At 41.8% G+C, this 15594-nt stretch overlaps 1 protein-coding gene across 1 annotated transcript in view; it reads left to right on the top strand.

Moving 5' to 3' along the window:
* Positions 1–15594, top strand: part of TMEM50B (transmembrane protein 50B) — a 176529-nt gene that overhangs the window by 129365 nt on the left and 31570 nt on the right. Inside the window, exons 4-5 of the mRNA XM_086935333.1 lie at positions 2499–2566; positions 7789–7881. Coding sequence (XP_086791459.1) covers positions 2499–2566; positions 7789–7881 — 161 coding nt within the window. The remainder of the gene's footprint in view (positions 1–2498; positions 2567–7788; positions 7882–15594) is intronic.

Genomic DNA, 15594 nt, shown 5'->3' with positions numbered 1-15594 from the left:
ATTGTATCTACCAGAAAAAGCGTTACCGAAGGTAAGTAACTTGTTCTTTAGTTCTTGACCTTTTTAGTAATGCTAAGAAATGTATAAAGAAAAGTTTATGTATGAATTGTGAATGTAAAACAATCATTTAACGAGATCCGCAAATGGTTACACCTTATGATTTTTATACCAAGTAAAAAGGTCAAGAACTAAATTTGTGTTTGCACAGTTTATGTTGAACCAACAACGATATGTTATGTATCATAAGTTTAAGACCAGTGTGTATTAATTAATTAGAAGCACTCCAGCTGAAAGTGCAACAGTGCTCATTAGGACAAGCGGTTTCACTTGTAGTATTACTGTTACCCCCTGAAATGATCTCATATGTCCCTTCCTCTCCGGGCAGCCCTTTCCGTCCCACTTCCCCAATCCTTGCCGTAACGTTTTGGAGGGGGGCACAACTTCAAAACATTTTGTTTAGGGGGTCTCAGAAAAAAAGGTTTGACAACCTCGGTTCTAAGGAGTTAGAGGGGTCTGATGCTGGGCAGAGATGCAAGGACTGGTCAAGTGTCACTGCTTGCATGTGTCTTTTATTCCAAAATGTAGACTTCGCTGAAGAAGAATTAGTAACTATGCTCACACTGTCTCGCTCTGTTGTTGCCAAAGAGCTGCAGGGTGGCTGAAGCCTGTGTAGTAATCCAGCCCTGAAGCTGCATACACGATTCCCCTCGCCCCTCTTCCTGGCACTACTAGTGCTTCGAAGAGCAGAACATCTGTGGCCCCTACCCTGGTCCGTGTTGAAGGGGAAACTGCTTCAGGTCCTCGTGTTGATTACAACTGTCTGCTGCTGGTGGAGTTAACTTGGGCATGCTGCGGCTGTTTAAACAATGTTCAAGTAATGCATTTCACATAAAAAAAAATGTAATGACTGAGACACTTGATTGCAGTCTCTCCACAAACTTACCTCTCCAGCGGAGTAGGAGAACAAGAGGAAGAACCAAGGGAGCGCAGCGGGTTATAGGAGGCTCGACAGACAATTGCTGTTGGTGTCTTGGAATGATGGCACTCCCGCATGATGGAAAATGTCTTGTTACTGTGTTTTACATGCAAGTAGTTGACATTGTTTCTGATGTCATTGTTAGTGACCTATAACCGTGCCTTAAAAGAAAGCTTCAGTTTTAGCTGCTACTTTTTCACAATTTCATTACTAACTTGATTCATTCATGCTTTTCTTCCAATTGTTATTTGTGAATCTCTGTTCTCCAGGATAAGAATCAACAGCAGTAACAACATATGTATTTCTAGTAATTAGGTTATCTGTCCCTTTTCATTTTCTACAAGCATTTTAACTATTATTAATAACAAATCTTTCTGCAGCCTGGTCACTAAAGAATCTAGAGCCATGACTTAATTTATTCAGTACAAGTCAAGGTTTGCATAGCCTCTTGTTTCTAAGAGCGTGCTATAGAGAGCCTAGTCAATATCAATAAATTAGTAATTGGTTTGGGTGACACCTTCACCAGACGAGGGTCCTGTGTTCTCCATACCACTGGATTCAAGCTAGATTGGCTGATGAGGGGTGAAATCCCGAAACCAGTCCTAGGATGCTTGTTTTCCAGTCCGGGAGAACCTGGCCTGGCAGTTCGGGCTGGACTTTTCCCATGGGGAACAGGGTCAAGACTGATTTGCATATGGCTGGATTTAAACTGGAATGGCATGGGGAGCAAAAACACTATGAATTTAGGCCCAGATCTCTGTGCTGGGATGAATATTTGACATTGTTCAACATTCTGTCCTTTCTGCATCCTTCAGCAGTTTTGCATCGTGGGATCAAAGCCATCTACCTATCAGTAGTCACTGGGGTGCAAAGCAGCTGTGTTTGACTGTGTCTGTTTTCCTGTGTTGTCCTCAGCACATCTTATACATTTGGATGTGTATTTTAGCCAGTCTTTTGGTTCCTTTAATCTGTTACTCAGCAGGTAAATCTTTTATGACCACAATAGCCCATTTATATATATATCTTGTATCGACTTGATAAATTGCCCCATTCTGTGAATGTCTACATACTTTATTTTAGTAGTGTATCCGCCTCAAGTATTCTCCAAATCTAGTGATTTGACTTAAAACAGTGCTGAAGTTTTGTACTAAAATGATATTAGTTTGAAGTGTTCATTACATCCATTGAGGACAGAACGCCCCTGTATGAGGTCATCTCATTGTAAGACAAAGTATTAAAAATTCAAAATATTAAAACACAATATTTTAAAATGTGGGTGCCCAAAAAGATCTGGATTATGGAAGAATTCTTACTACATTGTAAAAGAAAGCATGAATTGTGCTGTTACACCACAGGATGTCAGCAATGCCCGAGTGTACTATTTGATGTCATAAACAGTATACCGCCTCATGTCCTGCAACTATGTGTCGAACAAGGACTTGGCTATGCTCAAGATCTTATTTGGATGTTTTTTTGTTTTCTTCTAAAAGGCTTATTAAATATGTTGTGTCTTGCTTTACAGGATCAATGCTGTATCAAATGCACAAGTGAGAGGAGATAGCTACAGTGATGGTTGCTTAGGAAGGACTGGTAGGTTTGTTTTTGGCTAGAGCAATTCTTTAATACTGAACTGTTAACCTTCAATATAATTAGTGAGGGTTCCTCTTTTCTCACTGTTTAACTTCAAGGTATGTGGTTTGAATGTAATGATATTTTATTGTAGGGGAAATATGGGCTAGTATTTTATCTTTTAACAAAAGGAGGTTTATTTAGAGTTTAGTGGATACAGGACATCACCAAGAATTGTAAGATGTCCTTTTGCCCCTTAGCATGTGTATTACTTATTGGATGTTTCAATAATCAAAGATAAGCAAAAATTGACTATAGCTCCCAAAATAATTGTCTATTTACCATTTCTTACATCACTAAGAAAACATGAATTAAAAAGCACACAGTTGCTAGTTTTTAACAGTAAGCAGGATTTACTTAGCTCTAATGGTAAGTAGAACAAAGTACAACTCAGTGCGAACCGTGGAGCTTGGAGGTGTGTGTTGAGAGGAAACAGAGGTATGTCAATAAGTACTTCTTAAATAACTTTGGCCTTACATTGCTCCTTGAATACTAAAAGTAACTGGTCAGTTCATCGAGCAACCAATTCTGCTTAAGTATTACATGTATTGATCTCAAGGTTCCTGTCAGCCACACTGATCTGTGTTGCTTGTGGATCTCTGAAAGAGAATTCCTACCCTCCATACTTGATGTAGAGTTTGGTTGGCTACCACACCGCAGGCTAATGCCCTGCTGTTAGCTCTTCCTTTCTTCTTTTTTATCGATTGAGGCTCAAGCCTCTGTCTTTTTTTGGGGGGGTGAGGGGGGGGGGGCGATTCTGCTGAGATCAGGGAACACCAGTATCTTATTGCCTCAGAGTTTTAACTCTGATTTTAGAGGTTGTAGTTGTAACAGCTTCTTGGTGTAATGGGGTTTCCATTCCATGTGGTATAGTCCTTGCTTCAAGTATCTATTAATTTGCTCCTCTTTTTGGTAGATGAAAAACTTTGGGAACCTATAATTATATTTGGGCTCCAATCCCAGCACCTCAGTTGTTAGGAACCGCTGGAGTTAGGTGTTTGACGTTCTCCAGTTCGGGCAAAGGAATCACCACTAGGATCCTCTGTTTTAACCTCATGCGCGCTAGCGGAATTCCGCTCGCGCGCTGAGAATTCAAAAATCGCACTTTGCGTGACGAGCTGGGCTCGGCATCAGCGTGCGAGCGGACTACGCGATGACGAGCCCAGCTCGTCATCAGCTCCGAAGGGGTTAAAGCTTGGGCCATGTTAATCTTCTCCACATAACTCTCTAGTCTTATTATTGCTTACATGGCAGCTCTCTAAATGCTTTTCAATCGTAAATAACTCCCTATGGAAACCACTTGTATTCTGTCAACTGAACATACAGACACCCATTCACCACACATTCATAGCTCCAGTCTTAAATGACTCGAATGCTGCACAGTAATCAAAGCTTTATAGCTCCAAATTTAATTTAAAAAACTTTTTTCATCATATATCAATAATTGTTACAATTATTTCATAGGTTAAAATTTTATTACTGTAAAAAAAGGAAACATAAAAAACATATACACAAAGACTACATGGATACAATAAGGTGAAGGAGAGGTAACATACAAGACAATCACATCTGTCATTGATTCAGGCTAATTTGTAGGAATCAATAAAAACATCACATAGTAGTAACCAATTTCTTTTCTAATATGATCATCTGTTCCTCAAATTTAGCACAGTCTATGCATCAACGCCTTTCGGTTGTTCATAAAATATGAAACCATCTTCTTCAACACAAGGATACTCTCCTCCTAAGAATATAACTATCTTAAAGTCCTATGTAAAAAAATCTAAATATGCATAAATGCACAAAATCACATGACCACATAAAAACATCATCATAAAACATCAAGACATTGACAAACAATTGATCACGCATTTTATATACAAATTTTATTAAAGCAGATTGTCAGAAATTTGATATCAATAAACGGGGCGCCCCACACTCTACATTCCCCCAAATTATAAAAAACATCCCATGTGTACATCCAAAAGGTTGTGAGCATGCTTTCTAAATTTTGAGATGGGGCAAATTCTGTATAAAATGAGACATGATTTGTCTTAACAAAATATTAGCCCAATTAGGTCCCCGTGCTGTTATTGTAGCACAGAATAGAAGGTCCCCTTATAACCCGGTCTGTTGCCGAATGATCCTATTTACGGCATAGAGAAATCTATGTCCGTTTAGTTTTCCTGTGACCTCGGAATTCTACCATGTGGGGATCCACAAATCGCTTACCTGGAAGCCCTGAAGGGTCTCCGGTTTCTGCAATAATCTACACGGGTGCTCGGTGTCTAGTTCAAATAATGTATTTTGCCTCGCTGCCGTCCCACGGTTTAAACCGGCCCAATCTAATGACGCAATCACGCATTACATGTATGCCGCGTCTCCGATATCAGAGGAACATTTCTATGCCCTCACAGTACTATACTGGAATGGCAGAGTGCTGTGGTGTAGACCCATTGATGGAATACATTCGATGAGAGGGGTAACCTATTATACACTACCCCTATTATTGCTGTCAAAAACTAAATTATTACTCCATTTCGAATCTCTATTGTAGTATCAATATATATATGCAAACATAACCCGGAATATAATAATGATATTTTACCATAGTCCATTAAAATAATACAAATAATCAAAAAAATCCTAATTTTGAAAAAAAAAATGGGGAAAAATGGCCTTCCTCACTCATAAAACTATGCATAAATGCATAGTGTTAGAAGCTCAAACTGCCAACATGAATCCATTCTGTTATTGAATTTCCAATTTATCAATCCTGTTTAATTCAAAAGTTTCATCCAATCCTCTCGAATTCAAGCCCTTTCTGACAGTGTCAAACCTGGAACTCTACTACTTTTCTCTATTTTTTTTGCTTCAGTTCGAGGTGACAGTCTCTTCTATTACCTGTGATCTTTTCAAGGTTAACCAGTGAAAGTTCAAATGGCTATGTTTAACCATTTTGTAGTGTTAAACAAGAGGGGAGTTAGTCTTATTGGTTTTCAATGCTGATTTTTGTTCCAACATGTTTAACCCCAACTCTCCACGGTTTCCGCCACATACCCCAACCCTCAGGGACACCTTTAAAATATACAACTTTGCTGCTTCTACAATTATTTAAACTATTTGCTGTCACTTTGCAGCCGTTTTATTCAGTCATTTTGCCTACTATACAGTAGTCACATACGGTTCAGTTCTCACACCTATGATTCCCAGTTGTTCTAGTAATCTGAAGCGTACTTTGCTAGGAAGGCTTTTGTTCCCTGTAAGTGGGCACCAGTGAATTACGTAGACTGTTATTGTGCTTAAAAGCAAAAATAGTTTTTTCCAATTGTGTGTCCTCAGCATTCAGAATTTTGCAATTGGAATTAACAATGTTAACAAATACTATTCTCTCAATCATGTTTTTGTTCTCTTTTTTTATTAAACATACTGACTCAGTTATAAAAACTCTCTTAAAGGCATGGTTGACCAATTCTTTAGGATAAACACGATCCTTCAACTCCCTTTTAAGGGTGTCAGAATGTCTGAAGAAATTTTCTATGGACGAGCAATTTCTTCGGAGCCATAGGATTTTCCCAAAAGGGGTGTTGTCTGTTTGAGCCTTAGGATGGTAACTAGTATAATGTAAGAGGACGTTTTTATCAGTAGGTTTGGTTAAAAAGTTCTAAATGGCCCAGAACATTTTTTATCGAAATGTCCAGAAAGGTGACCATACTGTTACTTTGGTGTGCAGTAAATTTAAGTTTGGTGGTCCCCCAAATTCAGCCTGTCCAGTAACTCATCCAATTGTTCACAAGGACCATTCCAGATGAACAGGATATCCTCAATAAAGCGATACCACTTGAAAGTATTTTCTGAAAACAGATCCATGTCATTTAATATAGGTCTCTCTTCAAAATCCCCAATGTAAAGACAGGGGCAGGGGCAGACTTTGGACACAGGTATCCCCCATGATGATCAATCAATTAATCAGGGGTTTGTAAAGCGCGGCTACTCACTCACTCGTGAAGGTCTCAAGGGGATTGGGTGGGGGGGGCTGCTGATCCATTTGGAAGTGGAGGTTGTGTTGAAGAGCCAGGTTTTCAGATACTTCCTGCATTGGGCCAGAAAAGGGGAATGTTGGGGTGGAGGGGTAGGGTGTTCCATGTCTTGGCGGCGAGGTAGGAGAAGGATCTTCCTCCCGTTCTGCTCTTGTGAATCCGTGGGACTGTGGCCAGGGCAAGTTGGGCAGAGCAAAGTTGTCTGGTGGGTACGTGGAATGAAAGGCTGTGGTTCAGATATGCTGGTTCCTTTACGTTAAAGGAAAAGTTCATCTTTCAATAAAAACAAACTGTTTTTAAAAACCAAAGAGACGATGAATAATGCATTCCTTATTTTGTTTTCATCTGTCAAAATTCTGTTGATTACCTCAATAGTATCATCCTGCAGTATATATATGTATATATATATTGAAGGTAACCATCATTTGTAATTTGTCATAGAATGATGTACCCTCGATTATAGAGATATGCACAGAACATTTAATATAAGACTTTTGTTTCAAAACCAAAGGTTTCCATCAAAGAGCCCAAGCAGCTTAAAATAGGTCTAACCGGGGGGATCCCTATCATTGTTATGGATCTTTGGGGGCCCATAGATTGCTAGTATAATAGGGTTATTGTTTCTAAGAAATCTGAATTCTTCCTCACAAATCCAACTATTTATTTGGCTGTTTCAAGTAATATGGCCACTTCAGTTTTTAATGTTCTAAGCACATTTTTTCCATGTTATTACCACCTACCTTTTGATTCTAATGTGATGACTCTGGTCCTCATTGTGTAGTAAGTTCACCTTGTCACTGAAGTGTAAAACCATTTTGCACGTAGCAGTGTTGATGCACCACAGAATGTATGCAGTGAATTGGATTATTATTCCTTTTTACAGTTTGAACAGTGCTGTAAAAGCTCATGCTCGACTTAGTACATTCCTAGCGTGCCCATGATGAGGGAAGTGCATTCCTAGTGTGGGCATGGTGAAAGAAGTATTTCAAAACCAGAAATACATAGAGCATTGGCTGTTCAAAGAGTTGGAGATGAGTACACTGGGCCCCTTTATCAGCTGAATGAAGTTTGATAAACGATACCATGCTCTCGTCATTGCCTTATATAGTTTGTGATAGCCATCTCTGGACATCTATCCAACAGGTGCACGGATCTGGCTTTTTATTGGCTTCATGATGATGTTTGGATCACTGATTGCTTCTATGTGGATCTTGTTTGGAGCCTACGTCACTCAAGGTAAGAAACAATTCAAGATTTCTTCTATAGCTGTAACGAATGCTAACTAATTTATGAGATTGCGTTTTATCAGAATCTACTCATGCCGTGTCCCTTTGTGAAGGCGAATAAATTAGTTTGGAAATTGGAATGGGTGTTGGAGTGGAGATTAATTAAATGATAGGTCACATCAGTGAATCACTTACACCTGGAAAGATTTTAAGTACAAGCTATCAAGCTTAACACTTATGAGCGACAGTATGTTCTTTTATCTGCTTTTCTACTGTCAATGATGATTACTGCTGGTGAGGGCCTTTTACTTGCACAGGTTAAATTGAGAGCTGCTGCCACATCCTACTTGCACGCACCAGCTAAATTGGAAACAGTGTTTCAGTGGGAAAGATGCACCTCGACACCAGCTCAGTAAGAGACCTCATTCTTCCAGGCACTGACTTTGTCAGGTTTTAGATAGCAGCGACTGCGTGTATTTTAATTTTTAAATTGTATTTGCCACATTGCACTTTACTGGAAATCTTCACTCTTCAACCTCACTACTGACCTGACCTCCTGCGTCCTTGGTGTCCCCCTGGTCCGTCGCGGCTTGTGCCGATTGAACGGAGGGGCTAAAACATCATCTTGGACCGCTAAGAAAAACTCACTTCCTGTGTGGAACGCAAGGTCAGCTTTCCACACACTGTTGATGTGGTCCGCCCACTCCCTGCTCAAAAGCCAGTGGGCCGAGCGGACGCGTGCAGCGGTGGCGCGCCAGCGGCGCACCAAGACAAGCCCGTCTGCACCCGTCCGCGCCTGACCGTCGCCAGGTACCCTGCCCGTTTGATTTCTGACCTAGACTTCCCTGACTGCAGATGGCTATTCTTCATTATACGAGGCAGGAGCTCCACTTCTTAAACACAGCATCCCATCTTCCACAGAGAAATCCCCCATCCTTACCGACTAACGACTGCACAGTTCAGGAATCCTCCCCACTTAGTCGGTAATATATAAAGGCGCCCAGCAACATTAAGTACAGCAAAAGTGAGCCCACCTCTCATACACCAAAACACGTAACCTGTCTATACTGGAATGCCCGGTCCCTTCCTAAGCATGCACTAGAAATATGGTCATTGTTAGACACTGAAAAGCCAGACCTATTTTTTGTTACAGAAACCTGGCTCCAACATTCATCCTCACCAGACTTCTCAACAGCCCTGCCTCTTGATTACAAAATATATAGTTTGGACCAAACTGGGAAAAGAGGAGGGGGCACTGCAATTGTCCATAGGACAAATATTAAACTACATGTCCTTTTCACCCACCTAGCTAACTGGGGCGAAATGTGCATTGTCACCGTAATGACTGAAAACAAGTAATCATGGAAAATCGCCCTCTTTTATAAGCCCCCAGGAACTAAAGCCAACTTTGTCAACAAACTTATGGAGATAATATTCCCACATGCCCTGGCTTCCGGTAATTTTCTCTTATTAGGGGATTTCAGTTATCACGCAGAACTAACTCATGATCCTCATACCAACGATATCATCACCAGCATTAACACTCTAGGACTAAATATGTTAGCTTCTGGCCCCACACATATTGCAGGCCATTCTCTAGATTTCCTGTTCACAGACTCATCAAAGTTGAGATCGACCAGATCTTATGGTCTCGACTCCCTGTCCTATGGTCAGACCATTATGTTATCAGGTTTAACATCTCTCTAAACTCAACACAACCCCAATCTAGAAAAAAAGGGAAATTGAGCAGACCGTGGAACAAGATCAACCTGGACTCTTTCTCTACTCATTTCTACCCCCCCCCCCCCCTCATCACAGAGTTCACCAACCCTAACAAGGCAGCGATCGACCTAGAACGCGCCATTACCTCAACCTCAGACATAATTGCCCCCAAGAAGGTATTCAGATGTCCTAACAAACTCTCCCCATGGTTCACCCTAAACCTGGAAAAAACAAAACTGTCTGCCAGGGCAGCTGAAAGCAAATGGCGACAAACAAAGAACTTAACTGACAGACAACAATACAAAGAAGCACACAGATTTTACATAAAGATAGCTGTAGCAAAGAAGCCTATCTTGTGAATAGGATAAACGAGGCAGCTAACTTACACAGAGAGTTATACAAAATAGTCAAATAATTTAGGAATCCCCCTGCCTGTCAGCCCCCACTCACCGAGTCCAAGGATTAAGTTAACTCCTTTTCATCCTATTTCTATGACAAAATTAACGACATCCGTAAACTTTTCCCCCAACCACCAACCAACACAACCTTAATCAATCTGCCACCTAAACAGATTACCCTGGAACCCTTTCCCCCGTGTCACTGTCCTTAAAGAATTCCAACCATTCTCAGAGACAGAAGTAGCCTTCACAATGAACAAAATCAAATCTGGATCTCCAGCTGACCCAGCCTCCTCTCAAATTGTATTGAAAATTGCACCGGCTCTGCTCCCAGACCTAACAAAAACTCTTAATCTTTCACTGTCCCTTTCTTCTGTTCCTTCTCACTGGAAGGAGGCCATTATTAGACTGATTTAAAAAAAACATCTGCCGACCCCCAAACAGCTTCTCAATTACCGCCCTATCTCCCTTCTGCCACTGTTCGGAAAGATCATGGGGAATCCTTAATAAATAAGCAACTATGTAAACATCTAGAGGGAAACAAGCTGCTTGATCCATCCCAATCAGGATTCCGAGCGTTTCATAGTACTAAAACTGCCCTACTCGAGATCGTGGACAATATTAGGTTGACCCTCGATGCAAGACAATCCGCCATACTGATCTTGCTCGACCTGTCGGCTGCCTTCGACACCAACTCACATAGCATTCTTTTAGAACGCCTGACAGAGTTTGGTGTCGAAGGCTCAGCCTTACTATGGATCGAACACTCCCTGACTGAAGGGCGTTCAAAGGTCCAAATAGGATAATTCACCACTACTAATCAGGAAAACGACAAGGGTGTACCACAGGGATCAATACTGAGCCCCACACTTTTTAATGTATATGTATCCCCTCTGGCACAGATAATCAGAGCACACGGTTTCAAAACCGTGTCCTATGCAGACGACACCCAGCTGCTGATTACCCTAGACCCAGACCCCAGTGATGCTAAACTAAGATTCCAGAAATGCATGATCTCAATAAAGGACTGGATGACCAACAACTTTTTGATGCTCAATGCTGGCAAAACGGAGATCATGCTTTTTGGAAACGCACACAAACATTGGACAAATGAATGGTGGCCACCGATATTGGGTCCCTGCCCCTCTCTCAAGACCTCAGTTCGGAACATGGGGGTGACAATTGATAAGAAGCTGTCCATGACTGACCATGTCAACAAGATAGTGCACACTAGCTTTGGACTGATGCGCAGTCTTAAGAACATTTTTAGATGTATCCCCCTTCCATCCCGCATGCCCTTAATTTCAAGGCTTAATTATAAACCGTATGGATTATGGCAATGCACTGCTAGCTTCCATTAACGAAAGTCTCCTGGCAAAACTCCAGGTCCTGCAAAACACCGCAGCCAGGATGGTGCTTGATCTCTTCCCCTCCCCCCCCCCCCGTACCCCCACCGTGCCCAGCCTCAGGACATTACACTGGCTCCCTATAAAAAAACGCATTAACTTCAAATTATGTTTCCTAGTCCATAAAACCATCAACGGACATGGGCCTAACTACCTAGAAAAAAACTCAGACTACTGTCCGATCAGAACCCTTCGTTCCTCCAGCAAGCTTCTCCTAACTGTTCCCAAAGTCCGTACAGTTAGAAACGGCGACAGGTCCTTTTCTGAAATAGCCCCAGAAACTTGGAATGCCCTGCCCCCTCACATTAAGACTGAACCCAATCACCAGAGATTTCGAAGAAACCTAAAAACCTGCCTCTTCTAGCTCAGTCTAGCTACCGGTTTCCTCTTCTGAGCAACTGCTAGCGCTCTGAGACCTACGGGTGATTTATGCGCTATATAAATACAAATACATACAAATATTGCACGCCAGTAAGAGCAGTGGTTTTACTTATGTATGTGGTTATGCTGATGGCGTCCATTTCGAAATGCTTCAGGAGGGGTGGCAGGGTTTTGGGGCATGAAAACAGTGTTCAGGATTATAAAGGGCATAGTCTGAGGCACACTTGAAGCAAGGCTTTGCCTCAACTTGTGAAATGGCATGGCCACTGGCTGACAGGTGTATACAGTTTGTGAGTTCGGGGGAAGGGGTGGCACTATGATGTGAAGATAGGTTGTTTTCTTTCTTTTTTTTTTTTTTAAACAGACTTTCTGCCCTCTAAGCATTCTCTTTCATGTGTGTGTGCTCAGTGCATGACTAGACATTTGGACAAATGTGTTTCCGCTCAAACCTAGCCATATTCAGTCAGTGCCTCAACTGAGTAGCAAGAGTGAATTCTCTGATCATGCAGGAAAATTTTGTCTCTTGGTGTTTCTTGCTCAAGAAATAGATGTGGTAAAATATTTGGAACGTCCCAATTGTTCTCAACTCAAGAGAAACATTTGTGAACAAAAGTAGTGCTTGCAAATGCATAGTATGTGAGAGAGAGAGAGAGCGAGCAGACTGCCTCTGTATTTGTTGACAAATCACGGGTGAAGGAGTATGTCATTGAAACTAAGAAACTCTCCACTATTATGAAATTTGTGTGTCACCCCGCAGAATCATCGGTCCAAAGAATCAAATGTTGCTCTGTCTCAGGACCTATAACGATACTTTGCCAATAAGATCTTTAAAAGGCAAATTGGTCCATTAGCTGTTAGACTTACTTCGTGCAATGGATCCCCAGTATGAACCACACGTGGTCTGAGAAGACTAATTTAATGACTTATTTTTCAGTTTGAGGCCTGTAGATTTTCTTGGTATGTGTATTAATTACAGACATATGTTGCTATCAGTTGAAAGGTATAAGAATCTTGCCTGTTTTTGAGCACTGCCAGATGTTCTTCTTTCAATTTTTTTTAACTTAGCACTTATATGTAATTGTAATTTCAACCTTATGGAATATAGAGACTGATGACCACTATATTTTGTACAAGTTTACTTGAAGGGCTTATGATCGGAGGTCTTTGTCAAAGTAGAGTAACCATAACCTCCTGTAATTGAATGGTGCAGTTCTTACCTGTTCCTGTCAGAAGGGCGATTACATTTACTCTAGACAGTAAGAGATTCATGATAGACTGGTGGATTTCTCTTTATCTTGCTGATACTTGCCTTACTGTTGTTTATTTGTGACGTAGTTCTTTATCTAAGAGTCCTGCTCCTACAGTTGCCTTAGCGGGGAAAATAGAAAAGTGATGGTGGCATGGTGGGCAAAAAGAAATCATGGACTGGGATGTGGCCCTGAGTAAGTACAAGTGGCAGAGATTAGTTCAAGCATACCATCCATCACCTTTTTAAATTCCTCGATGTGATGCCCAAAGACAGCAGGCATGCCCAGACATAGGCCCCCTGCTCACCGTGCCTTAGGACTCAGGCTACACCCTACTGACAAGGCCTGAATATGGCTAAACTGGTCTGAGGTTTCTTATGTTACTGTAACGTTTTGGCTGGTTGCTTCATAACTGAGGTGCATTGTGGGCAAAACAATAATGGACTGCGATGCAGCTCAAGTAATTACTAGTTGCTGAGATGAATTCAAGCATTCAACCCATCTCTCTTTGCATCCACAAATCCTATAGCTGGCACCACACTTCGGAAAAACCTTGGTTAGATTTTTAAAAGATGTATGCCGCTTTCTGAGTAACGATTCAGAAAAGGGGGTGGTGATGAACAGAGTGTCTGAATTAAGCAGACCACTCTTACCCAGTCCAAAGATCAGGGCTTGATCCATCACCGTTATTTATCTCACTGCACCATCCCAGCTCAGAACCTGGCTATATGCAAATCAGTCTGTCCCTGGCCCAGTGCATCATGGGAACAGGGCAGACTAAACTACCAAGCCGATTCTTATACTGGGAAGGAGACAAGCTTCCGGGGACCGGTTTCTGGCATTACAGCCGTCTTCGGCCCGGCTTGCTTTCTGAGTAAGTCTGTGAGATGTTGCTTAATGCATGAGAGAAAGCTTGTATGTGTTCAGCTGTAAAAGTCTTAAATTGTTGATACTCTGCAGGATTTTCCTTTCCGCTGTACTAACAATCCGCTCTGTGTATGTGTGTGTGTGCTAACTAGCGCCCCATATGGTAAACAGTTTCACACATGTGGTATAATGTACTTCTCGGAACATCATAAGCGGACTGACGCTGTTCAGGAGTGTAGGGAGGTCACTAGACAGCAGGTCTAATTAGCAGAAGGGAAAGACATTTTTTGATAACAAACTGCAGTGTATTCCATTATGTATGCCAAACATATCTTTGTACTCCAGCCTTATGAAGGAGCATAGTCTGCAGCTCAAAACGTTTTTCCTTAATGGCCAAAAAAGTGGAGTAAAATAGCTTCTGAATGTTTTTCACTTTGCAGTTCTTCTGGGGCTGTTTGAGGAAGAGTTATCGGAGTTATTTACACCTGGGCTGTGAACTACTATTGATACTAGGACCCTCAGAACAATATGGCATGCCAGCAGAGAAAGGGCAAATGTAAATATGGTTAGAAGTGTATTTCCTCATTCGGATTAGCAGACCAGTGGGGAGTATGAGGCATAGCACCCTTCAGAGAACTAATTTTGTCAGTAAAATAGAGAGCAATTTCAACAAAGGGCCACCGATACCACCTTCTGTGTGACAGCCACCCTCAATGGCCTGAACCAAGTGGTGCTTGTAACCCACGGTGGGTTAAAGTGCCTGGTTAAACAGACATTTTTCCTAGTTCTTAAACCTTTTCTAGCCAGATCTGGTTGTGAAGATCCAGGTAATTGGTAGCAAAACATCCAGTTTACAGTGGCCCTTTGTGACTAAACCCTCTTCTTCATGAGATAGACTCTTCCACTCCTGCTTGGGCATTGAGACCCAAAGTTACCAGTGTACCGTGGATTTGAGCCAGGGTTTCCTTTTGGGTATGAGCCACTGACTTACTGCACTGAAAGGTTATGAATGTTTAACTACCTCTGTATAAGCTAGGGGACCGTTCTCAGTCTGTATCAGTAGTATTGCTTCTGCTTGATGCAGGATACAAGGAAGGCAGAGGCTGTTGATGTGATGAGTGAAAGACCTTGCTGCAATAGTGATTTTTGGCCGCCACTTCTCTGGCCCTACCATCAAAGGTCAAGTAGAAAACTACTGTATCTCACCGCGTTCCCCCAGTCTATTTTCAAGTGAAGACTTGCTAAGAGGTTGTTCTGACACTAGTAGCACCAAACCGAGGAGTTCAACACCACTTTCCTTGCTCCCATTCCAAATCTTGTGAGAACAGGAGCTTGTCTCAGTCTCTCATACAGTCCCTGGCATCATGTGTTTCAGGGCCACATTAGGTGCTGGCATTGTATCTCCTCAGGACTTCATTGTTTCAGAATTTCCTTTGTATGGCACTTGTGACCCAGAAACAGATGGATCTTGAGTTATCTGATTCTGCTCCCTTGGAACCAAGCTCCGGAATCTCCAACATTCTGATATGTCTCATCTGTTTCTGTTCTGTTCCATGGTGTTATAAGTGCCAGGCTGAAACCATGTTCCTCCCCAGCTCCAGGCACCATTGTATTAGACTCTCCCAGAACCACTGTTAGCCGCATTCATCCTTCTAGTTCCTTACTGGAAAACTCAGCAGGAACATTTAAATGTGCGATTCCA

The sequence above is a fragment of the Lissotriton vulgaris genome, chromosome 8 (assembly GCF_964263255.1).
Source record: "Lissotriton vulgaris chromosome 8, aLisVul1.2, whole genome shotgun sequence".
Lineage (NCBI taxonomy): Eukaryota > Metazoa > Chordata > Amphibia > Caudata > Salamandridae > Lissotriton > Lissotriton vulgaris.
This window is presented reverse-complemented; position numbering and strand designations above follow the sequence as displayed.